The sequence below is a fragment of the Medicago sativa genome, chromosome 7 (assembly GCF_051527215.1).
Source record: "Medicago sativa cultivar Bolivia chromosome 7, Bolivia_mono, whole genome shotgun sequence".
NCBI classification, from domain to species: domain Eukaryota; kingdom Viridiplantae; phylum Streptophyta; class Magnoliopsida; order Fabales; family Fabaceae; genus Medicago; species Medicago sativa.
The window spans coordinates 98,017,729-98,040,527 of record NC_140755.1 but is presented as its reverse complement, the minus strand read 5'-3'; the positions used below and the strand labels follow the sequence as shown (position 1 = coordinate 98,040,527).

Here is a 22,799-nt window from a genome sequence, read left to right as displayed (position 1 = left end):
ACTATTTTATAGGACTCCATACCTCTTCTCTCCATTTGGAGAACTACTGTAGAAACTAAAGGTATGTTTATTTTACATTATTAAATAGTATATTTTATTATTTTAATTTTAATCTATTATAATATAAAGCTGAAAAAACTCTTGAAGGAAATCATTATGATGGAGAGAAAATAAAATATTGATTAAAGATGATGTATTTTTTAAAATAATAAAAATTATTGATATTTTTATCATCTTTTTGTTTGAATTGCAGTTTTAATATTCAATCTATATGCAAATTTGAATTTGTAGAATAAAAGTATATTATCAAGGAAAATTTGAAGGAAAAAAAATGTTCAGCTAAAATTAACAACTCAGATCAAGTAGGATCACGCTTCAGAATTTAGAAAGTTAGAGTTGAAATAGAGGAAATTGATTTTACTTTATTAATAGAATATGTTAAAGGTCCCTTCTAGAATATGGATAACACTTGGGTGACATAGCTTTTTGGTGACCTTGTTCCTATCATTTTCTTAATCAATCATTATCTCTCAATTAAATACTCCCTCCGTTTCAAAATACATGTCTATTTTAGAGAAATTTTTTGTTTCAAAATACATGTCCATTTGATAGTTTAAAGATACATTTTGTCTATTTTACCCTTGTCTACCAATTAATTGGATTCTAGATTTTCTCCACAATAATTATTTTCTACTAATAAATGTTGACCCAATTTTAAATGGATTTACTCATGCACTCTCCCAAGAAATTATTTTCCCATGACTAGTGCTCTCTAATCCATCGTAACTAACTATAATTAATTGGACTCTCTAATTTGCTTATAAAAATGGCAAATTTATAATTAAAACTAAAAAAAAATGGAAAACAAAGGAAAGTATGTGAAGTTGAAGATTTGCAAAATGAAAGAGTTGAAGACTCTTTCGACAGCATACAATAACGGCAATTTGATAAGAGAAGTTGAAAAATTTTGATTTAAAAAAATTTGATTGATAACCGAAGTATGCTAAGAGAAGTTGAAAAAAATTTGTATTGGCATGCTATTTTCAATACATAACCGCAGCAAAAATAATGTGATTTACTAGTACTCCAAAATGGTATTGGTATTGCCGGTGTTGGTATTGCCATTTGATTGACTTTAATTAATTTTGGTATTGGTATTAGGAGTAATTATGAGATGGGGTAAATAAATGTAAAATGGAGGAAATCAAAGACAAGGGTATAATAGGAACTTTTGTGTCAAACTAGCTTGTCCTTGGTTACTGCAATTTTCTTAAAATGGACATGTATTGTGAAACGGAGGGAGTAATTTATTTTAATCATTTATTTATCATTGTCTTTCATCTAAAATGCACTAATGCCACCAACGTCATCAAAAAAGCTATGTCACCCAACGGAAATCCCTAGAATATACTAGCTAGTCATTATTCTCTTATGGATCCCATCTCTAAAATAAGTAGCTAGTTAACCAAGTGGTTGATATTAAGCAGTTAATGAGTTTCATTAAATGATAAATTGTTTGAGTGAATTGAGTTCGATTCTTGAGTTAAACAAGTTTTAATCAAGTTATACGTACATCATAGTTGAACTTCAGACTATCAAAGTCCTTTTTCCTGAAAATCAGGTGATTGAAAAAAAAAATAAGTAGTTACTTTTCGAGATATTTATAATTAGTGTAGAATTAAATTTAAAAAATTTTAATATGTTAAAGATAAATTTGTGTATAAAAAAATGATTTGTTATTTATGAGTATATGCGGGATATGTATGGCCGGCCATATGGGATGGAGAGAGGTGGATGAATAGTAAGAATGTGAGTTCATACTTCATCTCATTCATCCAATCCCATGCACGGTGGAGGAGGTTTGATTGAGTCGCCAGAACAATCCAAGATATCATCAACTCATGTCACTACTCGCATGAAAATCTTGTTGCTTATCAATGGCAAATCTTTTAAAGATACTAAGAATAACCCACAACTTTTGTGTTGTGGCTATAAATCAACAAAAAAAGGTAACCGACGTGAAAACTTATTTTGGCTTTTTCTTTTCTCAATTCTTTTTTCTTATCATAAATTTAAAATTCATGTTTGTCTGGTATGATAAAGAATGAGAATCAATGTTTTCTTTCTCTTTCACAGATGGAACCATGCCAAAAGTAGAGTGGATGTCTACGCCTTTATGAGTGGGAAAACCATTAGCTCTTGAGAGCATCCATTATGTCTCCCCCACAAAAATATGATAGTACTAAATCATGATGCAATGCTTAACCATAAATATGCAATCATTATAATGTGTTTTTTTTTATTTTTGCAAGAGAACTTGGGATTTGAATTGGATGCAAAACATGGTCGGTACATTTAAGGGTATCCGATTAAGATCAAACAATTTAAATTACTTAACCTTGTATATTTAAATTTACTAAAAAGAACCACATTTATTTAAGTTTGATCCGTCTGATCTTAATGGAACAGTCACATATACATCAATTTTCAATGGGGTTTCTTTACTTAACAAGGATATCTTCATGTTAAGGACTCCTAATGGAGGAAGAAAAAATGAATACCTCCTATTAGGTAACAAACAACTATACAATGATTCTCTCTCCTTAACAACTAACAGGTCTCATGTTCAAAAGAAGTAATAAAATATGTGGTGTTTATTTAAGGAGTCTCTCCATTATGGATGCTCTAAGTAATTTTGGCCGTAGCAATTTGGAACTTAGTAGACCACATAGTTCCTTTAGGATTCTCCAAATCCAAACACAACTTTCCGCGTGGGGTTCTATGTTTTTTTCAGCTTATAATGAAGATAATTTTCATTTGCTACGTGTTCTCATATTGGGTAAGGAGTAGTATCTTATCCACGAATGGAGTGGATAGCAGAATTACTGAATTACAGATTGATGAACATGTACTACACAACAATAATAATGAAACAGTTGAAGAAAAGGACTCCATGGCGTTATGTGAGGACAACTTTAGTAGATAAAGATTCACCGATTCAGTTAGGATCATTGCAAGGGACATGCTTTACGGGTGTGTCCAAGTTTAGTATTGATGTCATGTCCCACACATGATAAAAGCAATCTGGCGGCGATTACTGTGTCAGATCAAATCATCTTGGTCCTGTAAAGCAAGTTTCACAGCCTAAAGAAGGAGTAAATAGTAAATGAGACTTGGATTTGCATCACACAATTTTCACTCTCAACTTCGTGTGACATGATTTTGTATGTTTACATCGACGGCAAAATCACAATGGTACCATGATTTTGTTGAAGTTTCAAAGTATAGTTCTTATCAAAATTGTATTGGTCAGATGTAATTATGAAGAAAAAAAAATATGTTGCATATAAATTTGAAGTTAAATGCCCTGATGATCTTTTAAAAAATGTAAATAGGAATAGAACTCGCTTAAGCATTCTGAATAAGTCACTTTCATTAACTGTGACACTTATTTATGATACATAAAATCGCTATTTGAGTTGTATAAAAGCTTAAACAGGAGTAAATGTATCTCTACAATATTTGCATCAAACTCCAACAATTGTGTTGTAAGTTCCATAAACAGCAAAAAATAATCCACTGATTAATACAATATAATCAAGGACCTTTTGCCAGAGGCATAGAGAAGAGCCAAATAATTTTAGGTGAAATGTGGCTGGCAAAACAAAAGAAAGCATTGCACACAAGGTACTCCCCACAAATGAGGCAAATACACCAAATTCTGGCACAAATGAAGCTATGACAGCCAGCACAACCACCACAATAGCACGACTGATGTATACTGTAATTTTTCCTAGTCTTATTGAATCAATATTGTTTCTGTGTATGATTTTGAGCTTTCCTTCTACAATCTCATTAATTGGGTGTAACATGATTGGGAATGTGAACATAAGCCCCAGGCACAATCCTACCTGTCATCATCATATAAAATGCTAGAAGTCAAACATTGACCAATAGGAAAAATAACGAAATTTTGAAGAAAAACAACAAAATATTATGAACTCCTGGCAATGGAAGCTTTCTCATGCGCTTTATAACTGTAATCCCTAAAATTTGAGATGTTAATGTGTAAAGTTGTTTGTTGTAGACATGTATAAAGGACAAATTTCCAATGCACATAATTGGTTTGCCGTAGACATCTAAGGATAAATTTCCAATGCACATAATAAATTTCCAATGCACATAATATGTGCTACCCAAAGCAGGACATACACAACTAGACATGCTACACTTAGAATGTGTTAGTTTATGTATAGAACGTGCTTGTAAGCATGTTGGACTCAACGCCACTGCAAGGCTTCGTGTCCAACATGTGACCACATAGACAAACACACGCTTCGTGGACAGAATTTAGGATGATTTCATGTAAAACAGATTAACTGACAGGACACCAATTGACACATACAACCCAAAAGTGAAGACCATATAGTTAAAGCAACCAAACACCATCATCACCTTCAAGCACTAGGTACCAGCAGTATACTCAAATAACATGGATTGAACAAAGAGCATGAGAAGAGGTTCAATCAGATTCAAGAATGCAATGTCATTGTTGATTCTATGTAACTGATAATTGCTTTGTATTTAGAGAATGATCAAAGCAATAATGTGAAAGCAAAATATATACATGGCATCTCAAAATATGAATGTCTTTACCTGTACGGCAAGAGATGACCAGCTCCTAGGGAGATTAAGGGTCACAATGTCTCTGGTTTCTTCACCAAAAGCCATGTAACCACATAACCCAAAAAGAATGTATACGAGTGTTATGCCACTAAAAGTCTGAGCCAGCAATTTTGGGAATTTAGCTTTATCCTTCATAGAATTCTCTAGGGCAAGTGTCATTCCAAACCCCTCAAAACAAAAAACAGCCATGCCTGCTGCAAATGGCAACCCCCCAATGTTCGACGTGATTGCCGTCCTTTCTCTAAACGAAAACCCATCCTCTAAGGCCACTCGTACATCTTCCTTCACTACAATTCCCATAGCTAGGACATTGCACACATCAGCAAAAATGCTAAATGGTGCTAAAGCTGATAAGCTACCTATCCATGACATCCCAATTTCAACTGGTACTAGCATAAATATGTAGGAGGCAAGCGATGGTCCATATTTTTGGAATACAGAATCAAGGTTTTGCCCAATAAATACCAAATACGCAACAGATCCTGCACATTGTGCTACCACGATTATAAATTCTGTCAGATACCGGCCGAATGTTCCAAAGCATCTATAACCCAGGTCTCCATAAGATCTTGATTCCACTAACGGCTCTTCTGATGCCAACTTATCTCTGCACCAAACCTGTATCAATGAAATCAAAATCAAACCATGCAATGACAACTCGAGAACCGAATTCCCTGCATATAATGAAACTCGGAGTTACATGCATTAATTGATCTCAGTCATCGATTTCAGATCGGTCGACTTACATTACACATTGACGATTGTTTTGCAATTGACAGCCAAGATCAATAAATGCATCACGCATAATAATGGTAGGAACTGCAAAATTAAATATGTTCCGTATTACTTTAAATTGGTTCCTTTTAGTAATGGAATAATCTAATCTAAGTCGGACCAAGTCAGTGAAGTACACAACACATACCCCAATAAAAAAGAATAGTAGTAAAAAAATAAAAAGGACATAAATTATAACATTTGTGAAAGTAGTGGAATAAAACAATTATTAGTTATGATCTCTTTCTCAAAGTTCTTAATTCTCAGTGAAAGCAAAAAGATTCCAAAGCTATCTGAGCTATAGCCAATATTGAAACCTACCTGAATCAAATTCTATGCTCATTTTTTTAATCAAGATAAAAAGAAAAAGATTATGCATAAAAAATTGCATTTGATCTAAAAATTTAAACTTTTGAAAAGCAGAATAGAAAGATGACCCACAAGTAGGAGCATGCAATAATAGGTTGCAATGCCAACGATAGCAACACCAAGCGAGCCAGCAACCCAACCAGCAATCCGAAAAGCAAAGGGTAAACCCAAAACACCAGTTCCAACTACAGTAACAATGATATTCCCCAAAGTTTGAAGCTTTGAAGCTCTTTTGGAAGATAACAAAGGGGTTTCGTGATCCATTTTACTGACACGCAATTGGGGTATCCAAATTTATGAAAAATTGGGAATTTTAAGTAAAATTAGGGTTCATCGCCCATGATCAAACACATGTTATAGATTCAGAAGCACGTGTTTTTTGAATTGGGAAGGTGGAAAATGAATGGATTCGTTGCTAAAAAGGAAATGATTATGCGTAAAGAAAAAAATTGAATGATTAGTTTGAAAAGAATGATTTGAGAAATTACCGTGAAGAGAATGAAGACGGTGAGTTATGAAGGTGAATGCATGTGGATGATCCAGCGCCAGCGCTTATTTCCTGTTACAGTAAAGAACCACCCAAATTCAACGCGTTGAATAGTTACCAGAAAACGACGATTTTTTTCCAAAACTGGAATCATTACAGCAAGAACAAACTAATTCATTAGACCATCCTCAATGGTGGTGTCTTTACCAATTAAGACACCGTATCTAATAGGTACCCCCATTGGGAAATTTTTTTTCGGGGGTCTCTTAAGACCCGGGGTCTTATTTAAGACCCCAACTTTAAACGGGACCCGCACGCTTTTAATATTAAAAAATTGAAGTGTAGTGATATAAAGTTATTGATAGTTGATTAGTGGGTCCCATTTAAGAACTTTGTGTGAAATCTGGGTTGGAGGGATTGAGTGCTTATTAGGTACTGCTATTAAAAAATAATAAAAGAGTGATGTGTACGTGTGAGACCCATTTAAGTACCTAAAAATGGATGTCTCCATTGTGGATGCTCTTAGTAATAAGTTGGAGTTTTCCAAATTCCAGTTCATATATTATATCATTGTCAATTTAGTTATATTCACGATAAAGTTAGTTTATTTAATGTCTTTATTTTTTTATCAAACATTTTAATTTTTTTGGTACAATTTTTTGACCAAATTTAATTTTTTGATTTTTAAAAAATAGAATTGTATGTATTCCCTCCCTCCTAAATTATAAGCAAACAAAATATTTTCACACTTATTAAGAAAGCTAAAATATGTCCCCATGAGCTTAGCTCAATTGGCAGGGACATTGCATAATTTATGCAGGGGCCGGGGTTCGAACCCCGGACACCCCACTTATTCTCCTTGAAAAGGAGAATTTCTAGCCACTAGGCTACTTGACCAAAAAAAAAAAGAAAGCTAAAATATTGTAGTTTGTGGTAAAGTTTATTGTGTTATCCTTGAAATAAGTTTCATAGTTTATTGTGTTATCCGTATAAAAAAAAAAGTTATAGAGAAAATGAAAGAAAGAGCATAGTGAGTGCAAATTGCATTTTTTTTTTTTTGTTTACAAAATTTTAGGGTGAGGGGATGATGCCCCAGTCCATGGCAGAGAAGACCTTCAGGCTCAAAGAGCACTTACAAAGGTGTTTACATTTACCTCCCTCCAAAGCAAATTGCATTTAATCTCTCCTGGGAAAAGATGAGTTTTTGAAAAAACATAATTAAATATTATAAAAGTTAGTCTTTTTTGCTTATAATTTGGGACAAGGAAAATGAGTTTTTTTTACTTATAATTTGGGACACATGGAGTACTTACTTTTGGACAAATTTGTATTATATATTGCTATAGAAAGAATGTATTTATAGATATCCAATGAATTATATTTTACTGTATAGATGCTTATCTAAAAAAATATATTTTACTATATAGATACATTTAGAGAAATATATTTTAATATAATAAAATTACTTCATGATTTATTTATTTATTTTTTAATAAAAGAGGCCTTGCATTAATTAGAAAGAAAAGTAAACACACTTATTTGTAAGAGGATCATACAACAAATAAAACCGAACACATTTATTTTAGAGCATCATACAACAAAAGAAAATTTATAAGAGGAGCCAACCTATGAACACGCTTTTTTTTTTTTTTTTGACAAAATATGAACACACTTATTTGTTTCTCTTGAAACAAAAACAAAAAAAAAAAAATATATGGCTCAATCCACAATGTGAAGCATGGCGCACATACTTCCTTAAGCAGCGGGAAAAGATGAGTGTTTGGGAGGACAGGTCTTAAGACTTGTTGATACTCTGGATGAATTAATAAAGTTGTGTCTTTTTAACTATTGAAATGTTTTTTTTATTTTATTTTTTACAAAAAAGATTTATTCATTCATAAACAAGTTCTCTAAAAAGAAATTACCAAGTACCAAGTAAAAACAATAGTTTGTGTCTCTAAAATATGGGTGTCCAGGCGACCTCCCATTCAGCTCATACTCAAGGCCACCCTCGAGTGCAGGTGTTATAACCCTTCTAACCATGCTGTAGATAACAAGAGAGCCAGTTACAAAATAAGGTTCTTAATTTAAAAAATCTCGTGCAAAAATGAAGCAGCCATGGTGGTCAGTGGTCACGGATGAGACCACCACAAGCTGAAGCTATGTTAGTGCAGGAATGAGCACCAACAGCATTAATATTCATTTTAAATTCAACAACAACAAACTTTATTGAATTGTGCTTAAATTTTGATTCAACTTAATTAATCACCGTGTAATAAAGGTCACATTACAAATCTGCATGTTGGAAAAATTTCAGAGAGCTGTTGTCTCTCCACAGGAAGTTCATTGCCACGACCAAGAGAAGCTTCCAATACGAGGGGGTAGACCAACATCAGATGCCAGATAAATTCCATACAAACCAAGCATACACTTCTCATTTGACTACTACAAGGTACTACATGCACTTTAGACATGTGCTTGGTTTAGTATCACTTGTACTTATTTCTTTTAATTATCAATAAAAGTTTCATTTACCGTTAAAAAAAAACTACAATAAGGAAGGATTAACAAACAATTAAGTTTCATTACTAGCAGGATTATTTTCTTTGTATTCCATGACAAGTAAGATGCATATGCAAAATAATTTTACATTTATACTTTATGCAAATTAACTTACAACATTACTTTCTTTAGATAGACGAAAGGACAATAGTTATTAGAAACTCACACACATAAGTGAAGGAGTCAGAGTTTAAATCTCAATTACGACATCCAGCCTAACAATTTCAGCAATTTAACGAACTTTTTTTAGATAGACGAAATGACAATAGTTATTAAAAACTCACATACATAAATGAAGGAGTCAGAGTTTAAATCTCAACTGCGACATCCAGCCTAACAATTTTGGCAATTTAAAATGAAAAGGAAGAGCGATATTATTTAAAATGAAAAGGAAGAGCGATATTATTTTAGTCTTGCTGTTTATTTAGTTTTTTTTTTTTTAGGAGAGGGGAAACAGAATTACTTCAGATTCAGAGATGGTTCCCTTCCAATGTCATTATAATTTGGAGGGAGGGACACGTTTTTAAAAATCTAGATGCAGTGACACATTAAATGTCATAAGGTGTAAAAATTATTTTACCATATTTTCTTCATAAAAATTTCTATCTCCTTGTCGTGAACCAAACAAAAATAGAGACACTTTTTTTGCTTCAAAAGGAAAAGAAAAAGAGAGTCATTCCTCTATATTTCAACCAAGCACAATATATATCAGAGTGAACCTCCCTCCCTCCCTCACACTCACACATTTAAAATATTTGCTCATAATTCATGAATCATAAGTATATACAACTAATACAATAGTAGAAATCTATTCAAACACTATTTGAGACTCGAGTACCATGACCAGGAGAGCATCCAAAAACCAAGTTTTACATTGTACCATGTCCTGGAATGTTGTGTATATAATTTCAATATCCTACAGAGTCAGACTTCTACAAGGCCTCAAAGCAATATGGCTGGCAAACACAGTCCATGGCGTGGATTAGTTTCCTGCGAGGTCCCACCGCATTGGCACCCATATCCTTGAGTTTTTTCATGGTTAGGTTCACAAGCTGATACTTACTGATAATCTTCCCCTGAAACATTCTCACAAACTGCTCCAGTCCAAGTGAAGCCAGCCACTTGTTCAACCCACCAGCTCTTTCAAGCTTCCTCTCAAGATTTAATGCTCTCAGACCTCGATCCAATGTTGCAAAGTTGGAGAACCTTCTAGGTGCAAATAATGATCTGGGCTGCTTAATAGTTTTTGATGTATTCGATAGTCCTACTAACCTGTGGGATTTAAAACTACTCACTTGATGTGGATTTTCCGATTCTATTCTTTGATCTACACATGGTGGATTGGCTGAAGGTGATTTAAGTAATACTGGAGGAGGAGCTCTTCTCACAGTAAGAATCTTCTTCTGGACAGCCAACGTAACGGCCTTATCTTGTTCATTACTAGAAGGATTTTCATTAGGTGTCTCTGTGGGAAGTTCCTCGAGGTTACCTGACATTACAAGAGGCATAGGATGAATGTGATTGGCCTCTTCATTTTCAGTTGAGGATCTTTCAGATGCAGCAGGAACAAGAATTATCACTCTCTGCTTTTTAACTATAACCCAATCATCATCCACTTGATGAAGTTTTTCTGGGCGCTTTTTATTTGTTTTCGCCATTATCGGAGAACCTGGTTGACGATATAACATAAACTCACTAACAGAACTCAAGGTTTCATTTCATATGAAAATAATTACATGAATTGGAAATCAAGCATACAGAAACTCTAACCCAAACCTGCTTGAAAATAATTATTTAATTTTGCCCAGCTTGAAATTAGAATTAAGATGAACAAAATAATTACATATCAAGATGCAAGCAAACCAAGTTTATAATTTATATTGTTCAGAAATCAAATTGTGCAATTAGTAGCAAATATCATCTAAGAAACTAACAAGGTTTATAATTGGCTCTAATATGTTGTGCTTTAGCACCCAGTTGGGGAATATCGGTCCAAAGTGGCGTTTGAGGTGCGAGATCCCTGCCGTGATCCCGCATCTCCATCGCCACTTTGGACTTTCTTTTGCAGACATAATTTGCGGTGGAATCACATCCAAATTTTGTAAGAAAAAAAAAAGAAGAAAGGAAAAAACCTGGACGCGTTTCTAGCTTTGTTTCTGCCGGCCGACGAGAAACTCGGATCGCGTTTCCCCGGGAAGCTTTAGCTGAGTTACTCCGATCTATCCAAATTGTTTCTGATTCAACTTCAAAGACTGTAGCGGTTGTTGCTTTTTGTCTTTCGACAATGATGATAATTGTTTGAGAAATGATATTTTGACCGACAACTTTTGGACAACTTACTCTCTCTCATACTCACGATATTATTATCCTCTCTCTCTTCTTTTTTCTCTCTCCATTGTTTTTGACCAATAAGAAGTGAGAAAAACAATGTTGTCAACAAATTGTCATTAAATAGATGTCAAAATATCATTACAATGAGTTAAATTCCATTGAGCTTCATATTGTTGTTATTTTTTTCTCTTTTATAAACATATTTTGTAGTTTTCTTGATCAAATAATTATAAGTAGTGTTATCTATATGATAAAAATGTAGGCGAACTAATGGGGACTCGCTAGGATCAGGTAAAGCCTCAAACTCAGAGCTCACAATAACCATAAGACCCATGTTCTTAAATTCTTTTTTGTTGTGTGAGCATAGTATTCATTTTTATTTTTTCAGATTAACCTGGTGTTTGCTGGATACCCTTATACTGAATTAAGCTACTTGACGTGGGCTTCTAACCTTTATACTCCATCTGTTTCAAAATAAGTGTCGTTTTAGGTTTTTTTTTTTTTGGTGGTGGCCGGGATTTGAACCCCTGACCTTGCATATATTATGCATTGTCCCAACCAATTGAGATTAGCTCACGAGGACCGTTTTACGTGTTTACACACATATTAAGATATGCAATGATTAAAAAAAAAAGGGTTATTTTACCAAATTATCCTTATTAACTATTGATTAGTTTAAAAGTAATACTTTGAAAGTAGTGTGCAGAGTATTAATTGGAGGGTACAATTGAAAAAAAAAGTTATTATTGCATTGGAAACTGAAAGTGACATTCATTTTGAAACAAATTTTTTTGGCTAAAGCGACACTCATTTTGAAAAGGAGGAAGTACTATTTTTTCCCTTACTTTTGGCCTCGGGATATCACAAATATGCTGACATTATTATACTCAAAAAAATTCCAAGAGTTTACTCTGATTTTTGTTCCTATATGAAGCACATTTACGTTAAAATTGATGAAGCGGGGAAGGCTAAGGCAAGTTACTATTAGGCGGTGAATGAGAGAAAAGGAAGAGGTCGTTATCGTGGGAAACCATATGGCAAGGACAAGGGTAAGAAGAAGGATGTTGGTGGTGGCTCCAAGCCGAATGTAGGTGATGTGAGGTGCTTCAAGTGTGGGGTTTTGGGTCATTAAGCGAATGCAAGAGAGGTGAGAGTTGTTTCAACTGTGGAAAAGCAGGTCATATGTCGAATGGCGCACGGATGGAATTACCGTCGGCCACGGATTACACGATGTCACCACAACGTATGAACAAAAACTAAAATTATGAAAGTTATAAATTTCATGGATAAATTCTTGCACCCAAAAAATAAGTTCTTCCACCAATTCTGTTGGGCTAACAATTGCATTTTATGACCTTCCTTATATTATTCTTGTTCTATATCGAGTTATGAAATTAATTTTAAGTTTTCTAATGTGTTATGTGATTACTTTTAGTGGATTGAATGAGAACGATTGTTTGAAGGCAAGTTTCACTCATGTGAAGAAAAAATTGATAAGTTTATCTATAGGCTGGATGATAATTAATACGCACTACACGACACCATGGGGCACCACGACACAGGATTGTAAACTAAAACTATGAAAGTTATAATTTTCTTGGATTCTTGCACCGATTCACTTGGGATAACAAATTAAATATTTTCCTAAAACTCATTTAAGTACATGATAGAGAACTCACGAGACAAACAACTTACACGGGAACTATATTCTATGAAATACTTCCTAGCCACCACATTCACAATTGAAATCATTGGGAGAGAAAAAATCTTCATTTTTTTTTTTTGGCTTTTTCTTGCAAAGTCCACACTATCCTGACATTTTAGGCTTTTGCAACCCCCTTTGTGTCCGGTAAAACTACTTCGACTACAAACTGCTTATAACCAGGCATGTCTTGCCAGCATTTCAACATGCGAGTAGGACGAGGACCCCAATTTTCCTCATCCACCGACAATTGAAGCGGGCAATGATCGGAAACCCCATGAAGAAGACCAATCTGAAGACTATTAGGCCATCTTAAGCACCACTCCTCTGATAGCAAAAATCTGTCAATCCTATTCATAGATACGCAACCACGTGAACCTTAGACCGCATAACAGTAAATCAATTAGCATATTTTCTTCAATAAAATTATTAAAAGGCGCAAAATTTGTTGTGTCACCCCCACGCTGAGCCGACCTTCTTTCTTCCACCCTGCGCACCGCATTGAAATCCCCGCGCGCACACACCTTCTTCCCTCTCCACCGAAGTAACCAAGTCGACAAGGAAACCCACAAATCATGTTTAGCTCGAATATCACAAGGAGAATACACATTAAATAAAAAGAACTCATCCGTCGTGATAAACCTGCCGTGAATAATAAGTGTGTGATCCTGACTCACCTCCGACCACACCTCCATCTCTAATAATAATAATAGAGATGATGATGATGATGATTAATAATAATAATATTAATAATAATAATTAAGTGATATAGTTCTAATCAAGATGAATAATCCGTAAAAAAAAAAATTGGTATTAGAAATTTGTATTAATTAAAAAAAAAGTTTAATAACAGTTTTGACCCCCTAAATATTAGGAAGTTGCGATTTTGGCCCTATAACAAAATAAAATACAATTCAGCTCTTTAAGTATTTCCCCTTTTGCAGTTTTGGCCCAAACCAATTTTGACCAAGTCAATGCTGACGTGGAAGCCACGTGTATTTTTTTATATATATTTTTAATTAAAAAATAAAAAGTAATAAATTTTTATTATTTTTTAATAATTACGGGGTCAAAATCGTAACTTCCTAGGGTTCAAAAACAAAAGAAAAAACAAAATATATCTCTAGCAAAACTCGATCGATCTAACTGTTCACGGCGATTCCACCCGTTTCTACAAATTTCCGATTCAGCATAACTCACCTTGCCTCACCTGTCAGTGTGCAGTTCAAAGATGCGCGCCTTTTGCCTAAAAAAACTACGGGTTCTTAGCAATTATTTCGGTTCGGATCTACAAAACTTTCGCAGAACATCATCTTCATGGAACCTGATTCTCTCGTCCCGCAAACTCCATGATGCTTCTTCCGTAGGTATCTATCTCAGTTTTCTTCTATATTGAACACTGTTTGTGAAATTTACTGTTAGACTCAATTCAAATGTGTTTTTTTTTTTGTTTTTTTTTTCTTTCTTTAGCTCCTCCTGTTGAGAAGCTTAAGCTTCGTGACTACGCTTCAACAAGGCAAAAGGAACTAACAATTGAGAGGAAGCAATTGTGGATTTCTAGAGCGGATACGCAACAACTTTGTGAAAGTGACCTCAAGGCACAAATTTCGGATATGTTGAAAAATATAGACATTAGAGAGCTTGCAACTTCAAAATCTATATCAAATATATTCGAATCATTAGGTAGGCCACTGTTGGAATCTGAGGCAGAGAAGCTATTATTTGATTTGAGATCATGCGGTACCATTATTATGTTATTCGAAGTTTGTTCCTTGTATTGGTATTATTATTAATGACATATTCTTATGTAATGCAGATTATGATGTGGATGATATTTCAAACTTCATTGCTAGTTATGCAGTTAGCATTCCAAATTTAGAGGTGAGGAACTTATGGTAAACACTGTGATGTGATACTGCAAGGCAGTTATGCTTATCTACAATTTTCAATCAATTTTACAAAATTCAAAAACAAAATTGACCATATCCCATCATAAAACAAGTTTTGCAGTGTATGCATTTAAAACATTTCATTTCCCATCTTACAATAGTTGTATGTTACAATTTTTTTTCTTAGCAATCTTATATGGTTTGTTGGTAATTTCAAGGTTGAGCATATCATAAAAAAGATCCAGAATTTGCATGGTGTGTTGGAATTTTTTTCTGCGTCCTCTATGTACGAAAAGCTAATTTTGTATTGTTGTGTCAAGCACAAGGTATAATTTTCTCCTTTATTCATTCTCATATTACGGTTATCAAATCAAATAAATATATAATTGTCATAAAGTCATCCATGAGAAGGAAAACGATATCAAGACGTTTGCTCCCTTCATATCAAATTCTCTCTTCATTCTATTTTCTGTTACCATCATTTTTCAAAACTGCATTTCATTTTTCATTTTCAGTTATGCAGGTGGATGTAGCTATTGACGTTGTTGATAAAATGTGTGAAGCAGGCTTTACGATCTCTAGTCATGTAATGCAATCTGTATTAGAGACTTGCTCGGAAACTGATCAACATTCTTGGGTACTATATATCTTACGTAAAGCAGATTCTAATCCATTTCTTCGAACAATATGTTGCATTGGATGAGTGGCACAAGACTAGACGAGATAGGATTAGGAATGACACCATTAGAGAGAGAGAGAGAGAGAGAGTTGGGGTAGCACCTATAGTAGAAAAGATGGTAGAAAATAGGCTAAGGTGGTTTGGACATGTTGAGAAAAGACCTGTAGAAGATCAGACGGAGGAGAGTGAGATTAGAAGAGGTAGAGGACAACCTAGAAAAACTATTAGAGAAACTGTTAGGAAAGATTTAGAGGTTAATGAGTTGGATCCAGATATGGTTTATGGTAGAAGGGGTTCCACCATTTGAAGGACTTGAACTTGTGACCTTTTAGTAACACTCGTGACCTTTCTTTCGGTCACGTGTCAACAACTGTACCGGTTCTCCAAGGCTCACCCTTAAACTTTTACAATTACATAATGAAATTTATGATTCCTTTTTCCCCCTTAATTGAAGCATTGATTCTTGTTTGTCTTGTTTTACTAATATCTGTCTGTTCATTTTCTATTCCTTTTGCTATATTGAAAATCAAGGTTTTTGAAATCTATTCCATCATAAGTCGCCATCCCCACCATTTCGAGTTAAATGGAAAAATTTGCAGACTTTTGGTACACTTTTGTGTAGTGATGAAAGATGTAAGTTTTACCTTTTTTTTTTATTTTTTTTTTTAATTTCTTATTGTATGCTTGTTTTCTACAATGATATCTTTTGAAAGGATGCTTTTTACTAACCTGATAATGTATTTACTTTCATTATGCAGTTTGAATGTGCGTACAAGATGGTTGATGAATTGCAGAAAAAGTACTTCAAATACAAAACAACCATGTACAATGTCATTATGGCAGGATATTTTTTCGAGGTGTCATTGTTGGATTGTGCTCTCACTCAGATTTTCAACTATGAAAGCTTCTCTCTCTTAGTTATTTCATTCATTAAAAAATATTTAAATGAGGGTATGAAACCTATTTATTTTTCGATATTGTAGAAAAACATCAGTGGTGGGTTAAGGGTTCTCAAACAAATGCGAGATGCCAACGTAAAGCTCGATTCATACACTTTCAGCTATTTGATTGGCAATTGTGAAACAAAAGAAGAGATTAAAAAAGTAAGTTGAGTTTAATAATTTCATATATTCAAGTTTGGGGGCCTTTGCGTGGGGTTTTTGGTCTGATTCCTGATTTCATGTGTCTTATCTCTCTGGTGGAGTTGGCTTGGTCCATTCTTCCTTTGTTTTGGGCACCATGAGGGAGGGAGATTTCTTGTGTTGTTGTTTTTGTGATGGTGTTGGTTTTTTAGTTCCCCCTAGCAGTGTTGCAGGTGTTCTTTTTATGTTATTGTTGGGTTTTTTTTTTCCTTGGGCCACCTTTGGTGTGATTATTCTCTTTGTATGTTCGTTATCCCTGTCTTGATTTTTTTATCTACTTGTCGACTTCTTTTTATAAGCCAGGAAGGAAATCCACTAGTGTAGTCCTCATTCTAAGTTCTCAACAAACTCCTCAATTAGACTTTCTCCCACCAGAGAACACCCATTTTTCAGCAGGGGATCTTGAAGGTGGAGTAAAAGTCCTCATCTGACTTTTCTTCGAAAATGTCCTGAGTTGAAGCCTTGTAAGTTAAATCACTCCTATTGAAATCAAACTTAGGCTTCCCTCCACATTAGACGTTAAATTATTTATTACATAATAGAGAATTTGCACATACCAACTCATACCAACACAACGGCGTTCTACACCTCTGTCCATACAAAGCCTTGAACGGCGGTGTGTTCATCTCTTTACAGTCTTCAAGCTTGAGCTTCTTCAGAAGCTCCTTAGTATATTTTGACTGATGAACATACACTTCATCTTTGCATTGGTTGATTTGAAACTTTACTCAAACCGTATTAAGTTTTTCCAAAGTTTCATGAAAAAAATTGGAATTGGTTAGACCCATTCGGGGCTCAAACAAGGTAGATTTCGGTATATTCATACTTCTGGAAGTGTCATGAAGCTTCTCCATTAATTAGTTTTGTTTAATTCGTATTTCCTTTCCAAAAAAAAAAAATGCATATATTCACATACTTTCAGCGACTTGGTCGTTCAGTTTTAAATCAAGTATTGAGATTAAGATTTGATTTTTCAATAATCGAGTTGCTAATTAGAATATTTACTTGTAGTATTATGAAGAGATGGAACAATCTGGAATCCACTTGACAAAAGAAGTTTTTGTAGCTCTGATTCATGCATATCCAGCTTGCGGTGAATTTGATGTAGAAAAACAGGTATGTTTGTGTAAATATGCTGTCTTTCTACGGTTTCTCTTTTGGAGTGACCTTGTAAAGGACATAGCATGTTGTCAGTCTCATGGTAGGGTTTTAGATTATTATTAATTTGTATACCTTCCACTTTCAACCTTAAAACTCATCAATCATTGTACATTCTTAGGATGTGTTATGTAATTTACATGGCGAGTTGGAGAGGTTGCTTCTCCTACTCAAGGAGTTGAGAGGTCAAGATTGGGTTGACGGTTGCCTTTGGGCCATCCGGTACTCAGTTAAACACAAAAATTTAAGGTATGCCGGTTCTTTTTTCCTAATATTAAATTATGATTTTATTCTGCCATTTGTTTATGTTCATTGTATATTTCGCAGTTCTACCATTGAACTGTTTAAACAACTCAAGGATTATTTCAAAAGCGACAAAGACAAGAGAGATATGCTTTTTGATGAAGTAAGTTTCTGTTTCCTTATGACTTGAATAAGGATTCACGATTATAAGAATTAAATTTTGGTTTAATATTTTTGCGTGTATGAAGCATGACATATTGGTCTCATGTATGTATAGGCGTATTGTCTAATTTCGAAATACGGGCCCACATATTTGCAATTTGGATTGGACTTGCTGCGTCTAATAAAAAAAGAGCTTGGCCTTGTTCCTTCAATGATGTGTCTTGATAGTCTCCTAACCGGTTGTACCAAATCAAGAGATGCGAATAATGCTCATTTGGTTTGGAGAGAATATGTATTTGCTGGATATCCTTATACTGAATTAAGCTACTTGAGGTGGGATTCTAACCTTTAAACTATTTTTTCCCTTTCTTATAATATTTTCCTTCTCCTTATGATTTTACTTTATGGCTGTAGAATGTATCACGCACTTTTGGCCTCGGGAGATCACAATTATGCTGACATTATACTCAAAAAAATTCCAAGAGTTTACTCTGAATTTTGTTCCTCTATGAAGCACATTTACGTCAAAATTGATGAAGCGGGGAAGGCTAAGGCAAGTTACTATAAGGCGGTGAACGAGAGAAAAGGAAGAGGTCGTTATCGTGGGAAACCATATGGCAAGGACAAGGGTAAGAAGAAAGATGTTGGTGGTGGCTCCAAGCCGAATGTAGGTGATGTGAGGTGCTTAAAGTGTGGGGCTTTGGGTCATTAGTCTAGTGAATGCAAAAGAGGTGAAAGTTGTTTCAAGTGTGGAAAAGCAGGTCATATGTCGAATGGCGCACGGGTGGAGTTACCGTCGGCCACGGATTACATGATGTCACCACGACATATGAACAAAAACTAAAACTATGAATGTTATAAATTTCATGGATAAGTTCTTGCACCCAAAAAATAAGTTCTTGCACCAATTCTGTTGGGCTAACAATTGCATTTTATGACGTTCCTTGTATTATTCTTGTTCCATTTTTTAATAAATTTAGTTTTTTTAGATAATAATAAATTTACCTGTCGATTCTTAACAAAGACATGTGATTTTGGTCTTACCTTTTTAACTTCTGGTTATAATGTCATGGTAATTAATAGTTTAAATCTTTTTACGGTTAATCCTTCTAATTAGTTGTTAACTAGTGCATGTAAAACTGCAACGTGATTTCAAATCTGGAAACGACATTGGCAAAAAATTTAAAATAACTCGATGATGGCAAAGTCTCAATTGCCTCCTCCAACTAGACGTAGCAGCTGCAGTGCAAAATTATTTTCCCATGAATCATGTAACATGTGTTGCAAGAACGAAAAGGTGTTATTCAAACAAATCCATGCTACTCATGAACTGCCACAATTATTCCTTCAAAAAAAAAAAAAATTTAACTGCCACAATTATTTTTATACGGTTCAACATATGAAATATATTTTAGGCAACATATTAAAAGTTACAAGCATGTATTCTCAGTCTCTTTCACCGCCCTAATCTCCTTTCTTTCTTAATCACATTCCCATTTCTACCCCCATTGAAAGCTAGAACGACGAGCTCAGCTAGCTTTTAATATTATTTGGGAATTGGACTATCGAGAAAACATATAATGCACACAGTTTGAACAAGTTTGGGTCAACCATATAATCAACCGACTAGAACTAATTTAGTTTTAAACAATAAAAATGATGAGAATTAATTGATACTATATGGTTTAGTATGTACTCTTTTTGTTCATTACCATGAGTAAAAAATTAATTTTTAAGTTGATCGAATAACTTATTTATTTAGTATACATTATACACTAGATATATTTTTTTTTTTTTGAAAGATACACTAGATATATTTGTTATTCAATGAAATTAAAAATTAATTTTTTGCTTATATTAATAATCAGAGTAGTATTTTACTAAATTTGATATATTTGATTTCAATTAATGTGTTTTTTTAGGGAGATTCCAATTAATGTGTTGCTGTTTCTTTTTTTACAATTTCATAATGTATTTTCTAGATTTTCCTTCAAAAAATATTTTCTAGATTTTAAATCCTTTAATTAACTTTTCACAATGTTTATTTTAATTAAATTAAAAATGTCAACCTAACTCATACCATAATTCAAAATTCAAATGTAATCAAATTGGTATGGTATGTTTTTTTTTGCTATAAAAAAAAATCAAACAAACTATAACAAATCAAATCTAATTGATTTGGATCTAGAATTTTCTCGAAATCGAACTGATCATATCATTAAGCCGTTCACACAGCTTTTACTTTAGTATATTTGTAATTAATTGGTTTAGATTATAATTTTTATATATCCTTTTACATCCAACCGATATTTAAATTATAAAAACAAATATTTCACTTTTGTCAAAAAAAAAAAAAAAAACAAATATTTCACCTTTCGTTAATCCATTTTTTCAGATTTTTTAGCATTATTTATCAATGTCTTTTTTTAGGAAAAATACATTAGTCTATTCTAGAGCTCCCAGCTCATGTCCTCGTGAGCTTAACTCAGTTGAGTTGGTATGAACAATGCATAAAATATGTAAGGTTCAGGGTTTAAATCCCGGCTATCACAAAAAAAAAAAACCCAGCCCATATGACAGAACAGGGCTAACAAAAAAATGTCAGTCCACATTAAATTTGAGAAAATGTTACATAAACACCGTTTATTCCCTCCCTTAAAAAAACAAAAAGACACCCTTTATAAAGCAATGTTTCCTTCTCTCTGTGCAAACTATGAAGGTAGCAAGAAAGTCAGAGAAGCAAAGACTCCCATGCTTGTTCATCAGATTAAAGATGAAGGATGATGAAAGTATTGAGGAAATGTACTCAAGATTTCAAACCCTAGTCTCTGGACTCAAATACTGAAGAAAAACTATGTTGCTGATCATGTGAGCAAGATACTAAGAAGTTTGCTTGATAGATGGAGAGCTAAAGTTACTGCTATTGATGAAGCTAAAGATTTAAACATTTAAGTGTTGAAGATCTTTGTTGTGAAAGTGACTCAAAATTGGAGTTTGGAGGCCAAAAATTGATGTTTGCTGAAAGTACAAATCGGGGCCCGAATGGCAAAAATCGGGGCCCGATTTTGGCTGTCTTTGGGAGCAGTTTGGTACTGGAAAAATCGGCGCCCGAATGGTAAAAATCGGGGCCCGATTTTGCGTGCTGTTATTTTTCAGAAACGTATTTTTTGGGCCAGATTTGGTACAATTTTATGGGAGTTTCTTTTACTATAAATATAGGCATTGTATCAGTGTAAACATTGAGATAGAGGGGGCTGAAACAAGGGTTTAGAAAGGCAACAGCAAAACTAGAGTTTGTATAAAGTTTGTCTCTTTGGAACAAACACTAGGTTTTGAGGGTTGATTCACCTTGGGAAACACTATTAGGATTGAGTCTCTTGGTTACGGGAAGAGGCTGGGTTTTGGGTAGAATTAGGCGGGAGACTTATTCTTGTAATCCATCTCTTTTGTAACGTTACTCATCATATAGTGGAACGGAGGGCTGCTCTCTCCCCCAGACTAGGTCAATTTGGACCGAACTGGGTAAACAGATTCTTTGTGTTCTCTCTTCTTCTTTTCTCTTGCTGTGTTGTTTTCTACTTTTGGCTTTTGATTATAACTGTTCTATTCACTTTGATTATTGGTTGCTTTATTATCCCTTGCTCCACACATAAAGTTGTTATTGGTGTGAGTTTTCTCATCGAATCCGCAACAATCTTAATAGCTATCTCAAGGTTCATGAGATAAATCTAAATGAACATGAGCCCATACTCAACTCAACCCTAAACATACTTGACCTTTTTTTACGCAAGAATCCGACATGCAGATTAATAAGGTAGAGCGTTTGCATAACGCGTTGAAATAAAGCAAGAAAAGGGTAAAGTTGATCGTGCTTACCACGGAACTGAATAATTCGCACATGTCAAACATGCAAAAAAAATGTCCAAATAAAACCAAACAGAAAGTTCCCAAAAATGCGCTAGCTTTTGTGTTGTGTGGCTTCAAACTCGTGATTCGCAGTTACTACTCATTCGTACTTCAACAATTAACTCTCTCTTATTCTTTATATATATAATACTAGTATTTCCACCCGTGCAACGCACGGGCGAACAAAACGATTTTATATGACGTTAACAAATTATTACTCTTAACATACCTTGAAAATAATAACGTTTGCTACACTTGTTAAACAAATCGGATTATAATGTCATCATCAAAATAACGATGTCATCGTTTGACATATAGTTTAATTTAGTCTAAATCATTAACATAGTTCACAACTATTATTGATCAATATTCATTTTTTTTGTACACAACTATTATTGATCAATATATTGAATACAAAAGCTAATAACAATATAATTATACCTTCATTATAAATAGAAACATAAATTAAATACTGATATCCCCATGTTTGAGGAATATAAAACTTTGATGTTAAATCAAATCAAATACATATAGCCTCCCGTATTTGAATCATAGTATTTGTAGTTAATATAAAGAACAACAACAACAACAACAACAACGCCTTATCCCACTAAGTGGGGTCGGCTACATGGATCAAATGCCGCCATAATGTTCTATCAAAGACCATATTTGGATCCAACTCATTGACCTCTAAATCTTTTCTAATGGT

At 33.9% G+C, this 22,799-nt stretch overlaps 3 protein-coding genes across 5 annotated transcripts; 1 reads left to right on the top strand and 2 right to left on the bottom strand.

Moving 5' to 3' along the window:
* Window positions 1-3,415: 3,415 nt before the first annotated feature.
* ANT1 (aromatic and neutral transporter 1) lies at window positions 3,416-6,365 on the bottom strand. Of its 2 annotated transcripts, none has more exons than XM_085724450.1 (3): window positions 5,902-6,365; window positions 4,657-5,304; window positions 3,416-3,911 (listed from the first exon to the last, which is right to left on the bottom strand). In XM_085724450.1, the coding sequence occupies exons 1-3, from the start codon at window positions 6,091-6,093 to the stop codon at window positions 3,528-3,530; spliced, it is 1,224 nt and encodes a 407-aa protein (XP_085580576.1). In that variant the 5' UTR covers window positions 6,094-6,365; the 3' UTR covers window positions 3,416-3,527. The 2 variants fall into 2 exon arrangements, with proteins under 2 accessions (XP_085580576.1, XP_085580577.1); XM_085724451.1 differs by lacking the exon at window positions 5,902-6,365 and adding an exon at window positions 5,433-5,505.
* A 3,199-nt stretch (window positions 6,366-9,564) lies between these two features.
* LOC146910924 (Sterile alpha motif (SAM) domain-containing protein) lies at window positions 9,565-11,119 on the bottom strand. The gene is made up of 2 exons (XM_085725513.1): window positions 11,011-11,119; window positions 9,565-10,547 (listed from the first exon to the last, which is right to left on the bottom strand). The coding sequence occupies exon 2, from the start codon at window positions 10,534-10,536 to the stop codon at window positions 9,811-9,813; it is 726 nt and encodes a 241-aa protein (XP_085581639.1). The 5' UTR covers window positions 10,537-10,547; window positions 11,011-11,119; the 3' UTR covers window positions 9,565-9,810.
* A 2,936-nt stretch (window positions 11,120-14,055) lies between these two features.
* LOC146910923 (pentatricopeptide repeat-containing protein At4g21880, mitochondrial-like) lies at window positions 14,056-19,184 on the top strand. 2 transcript variants are annotated; one of them, XM_085725511.1, is made up of 13 exons: window positions 14,056-14,278; window positions 14,382-14,594; window positions 14,728-14,792; window positions 15,019-15,126; window positions 15,324-15,437; window positions 16,011-16,112; window positions 16,238-16,336; window positions 16,463-16,582; window positions 17,633-17,737; window positions 17,901-18,028; window positions 18,107-18,185; window positions 18,300-18,517; window positions 18,599-19,184. In XM_085725511.1, the coding sequence occupies exons 1-13, from the start codon at window positions 14,143-14,145 to the stop codon at window positions 18,894-18,896; spliced, it is 1,785 nt and encodes a 594-aa protein (XP_085581637.1). In that variant the 5' UTR covers window positions 14,056-14,142; the 3' UTR covers window positions 18,897-19,184. The 2 variants fall into 2 exon arrangements, with proteins under 2 accessions (XP_085581637.1, XP_085581638.1); XM_085725512.1 differs by lacking the exon at window positions 15,019-15,126.
* The last annotated feature ends 3,615 nt before the right edge of the window (window positions 19,185-22,799 follow it).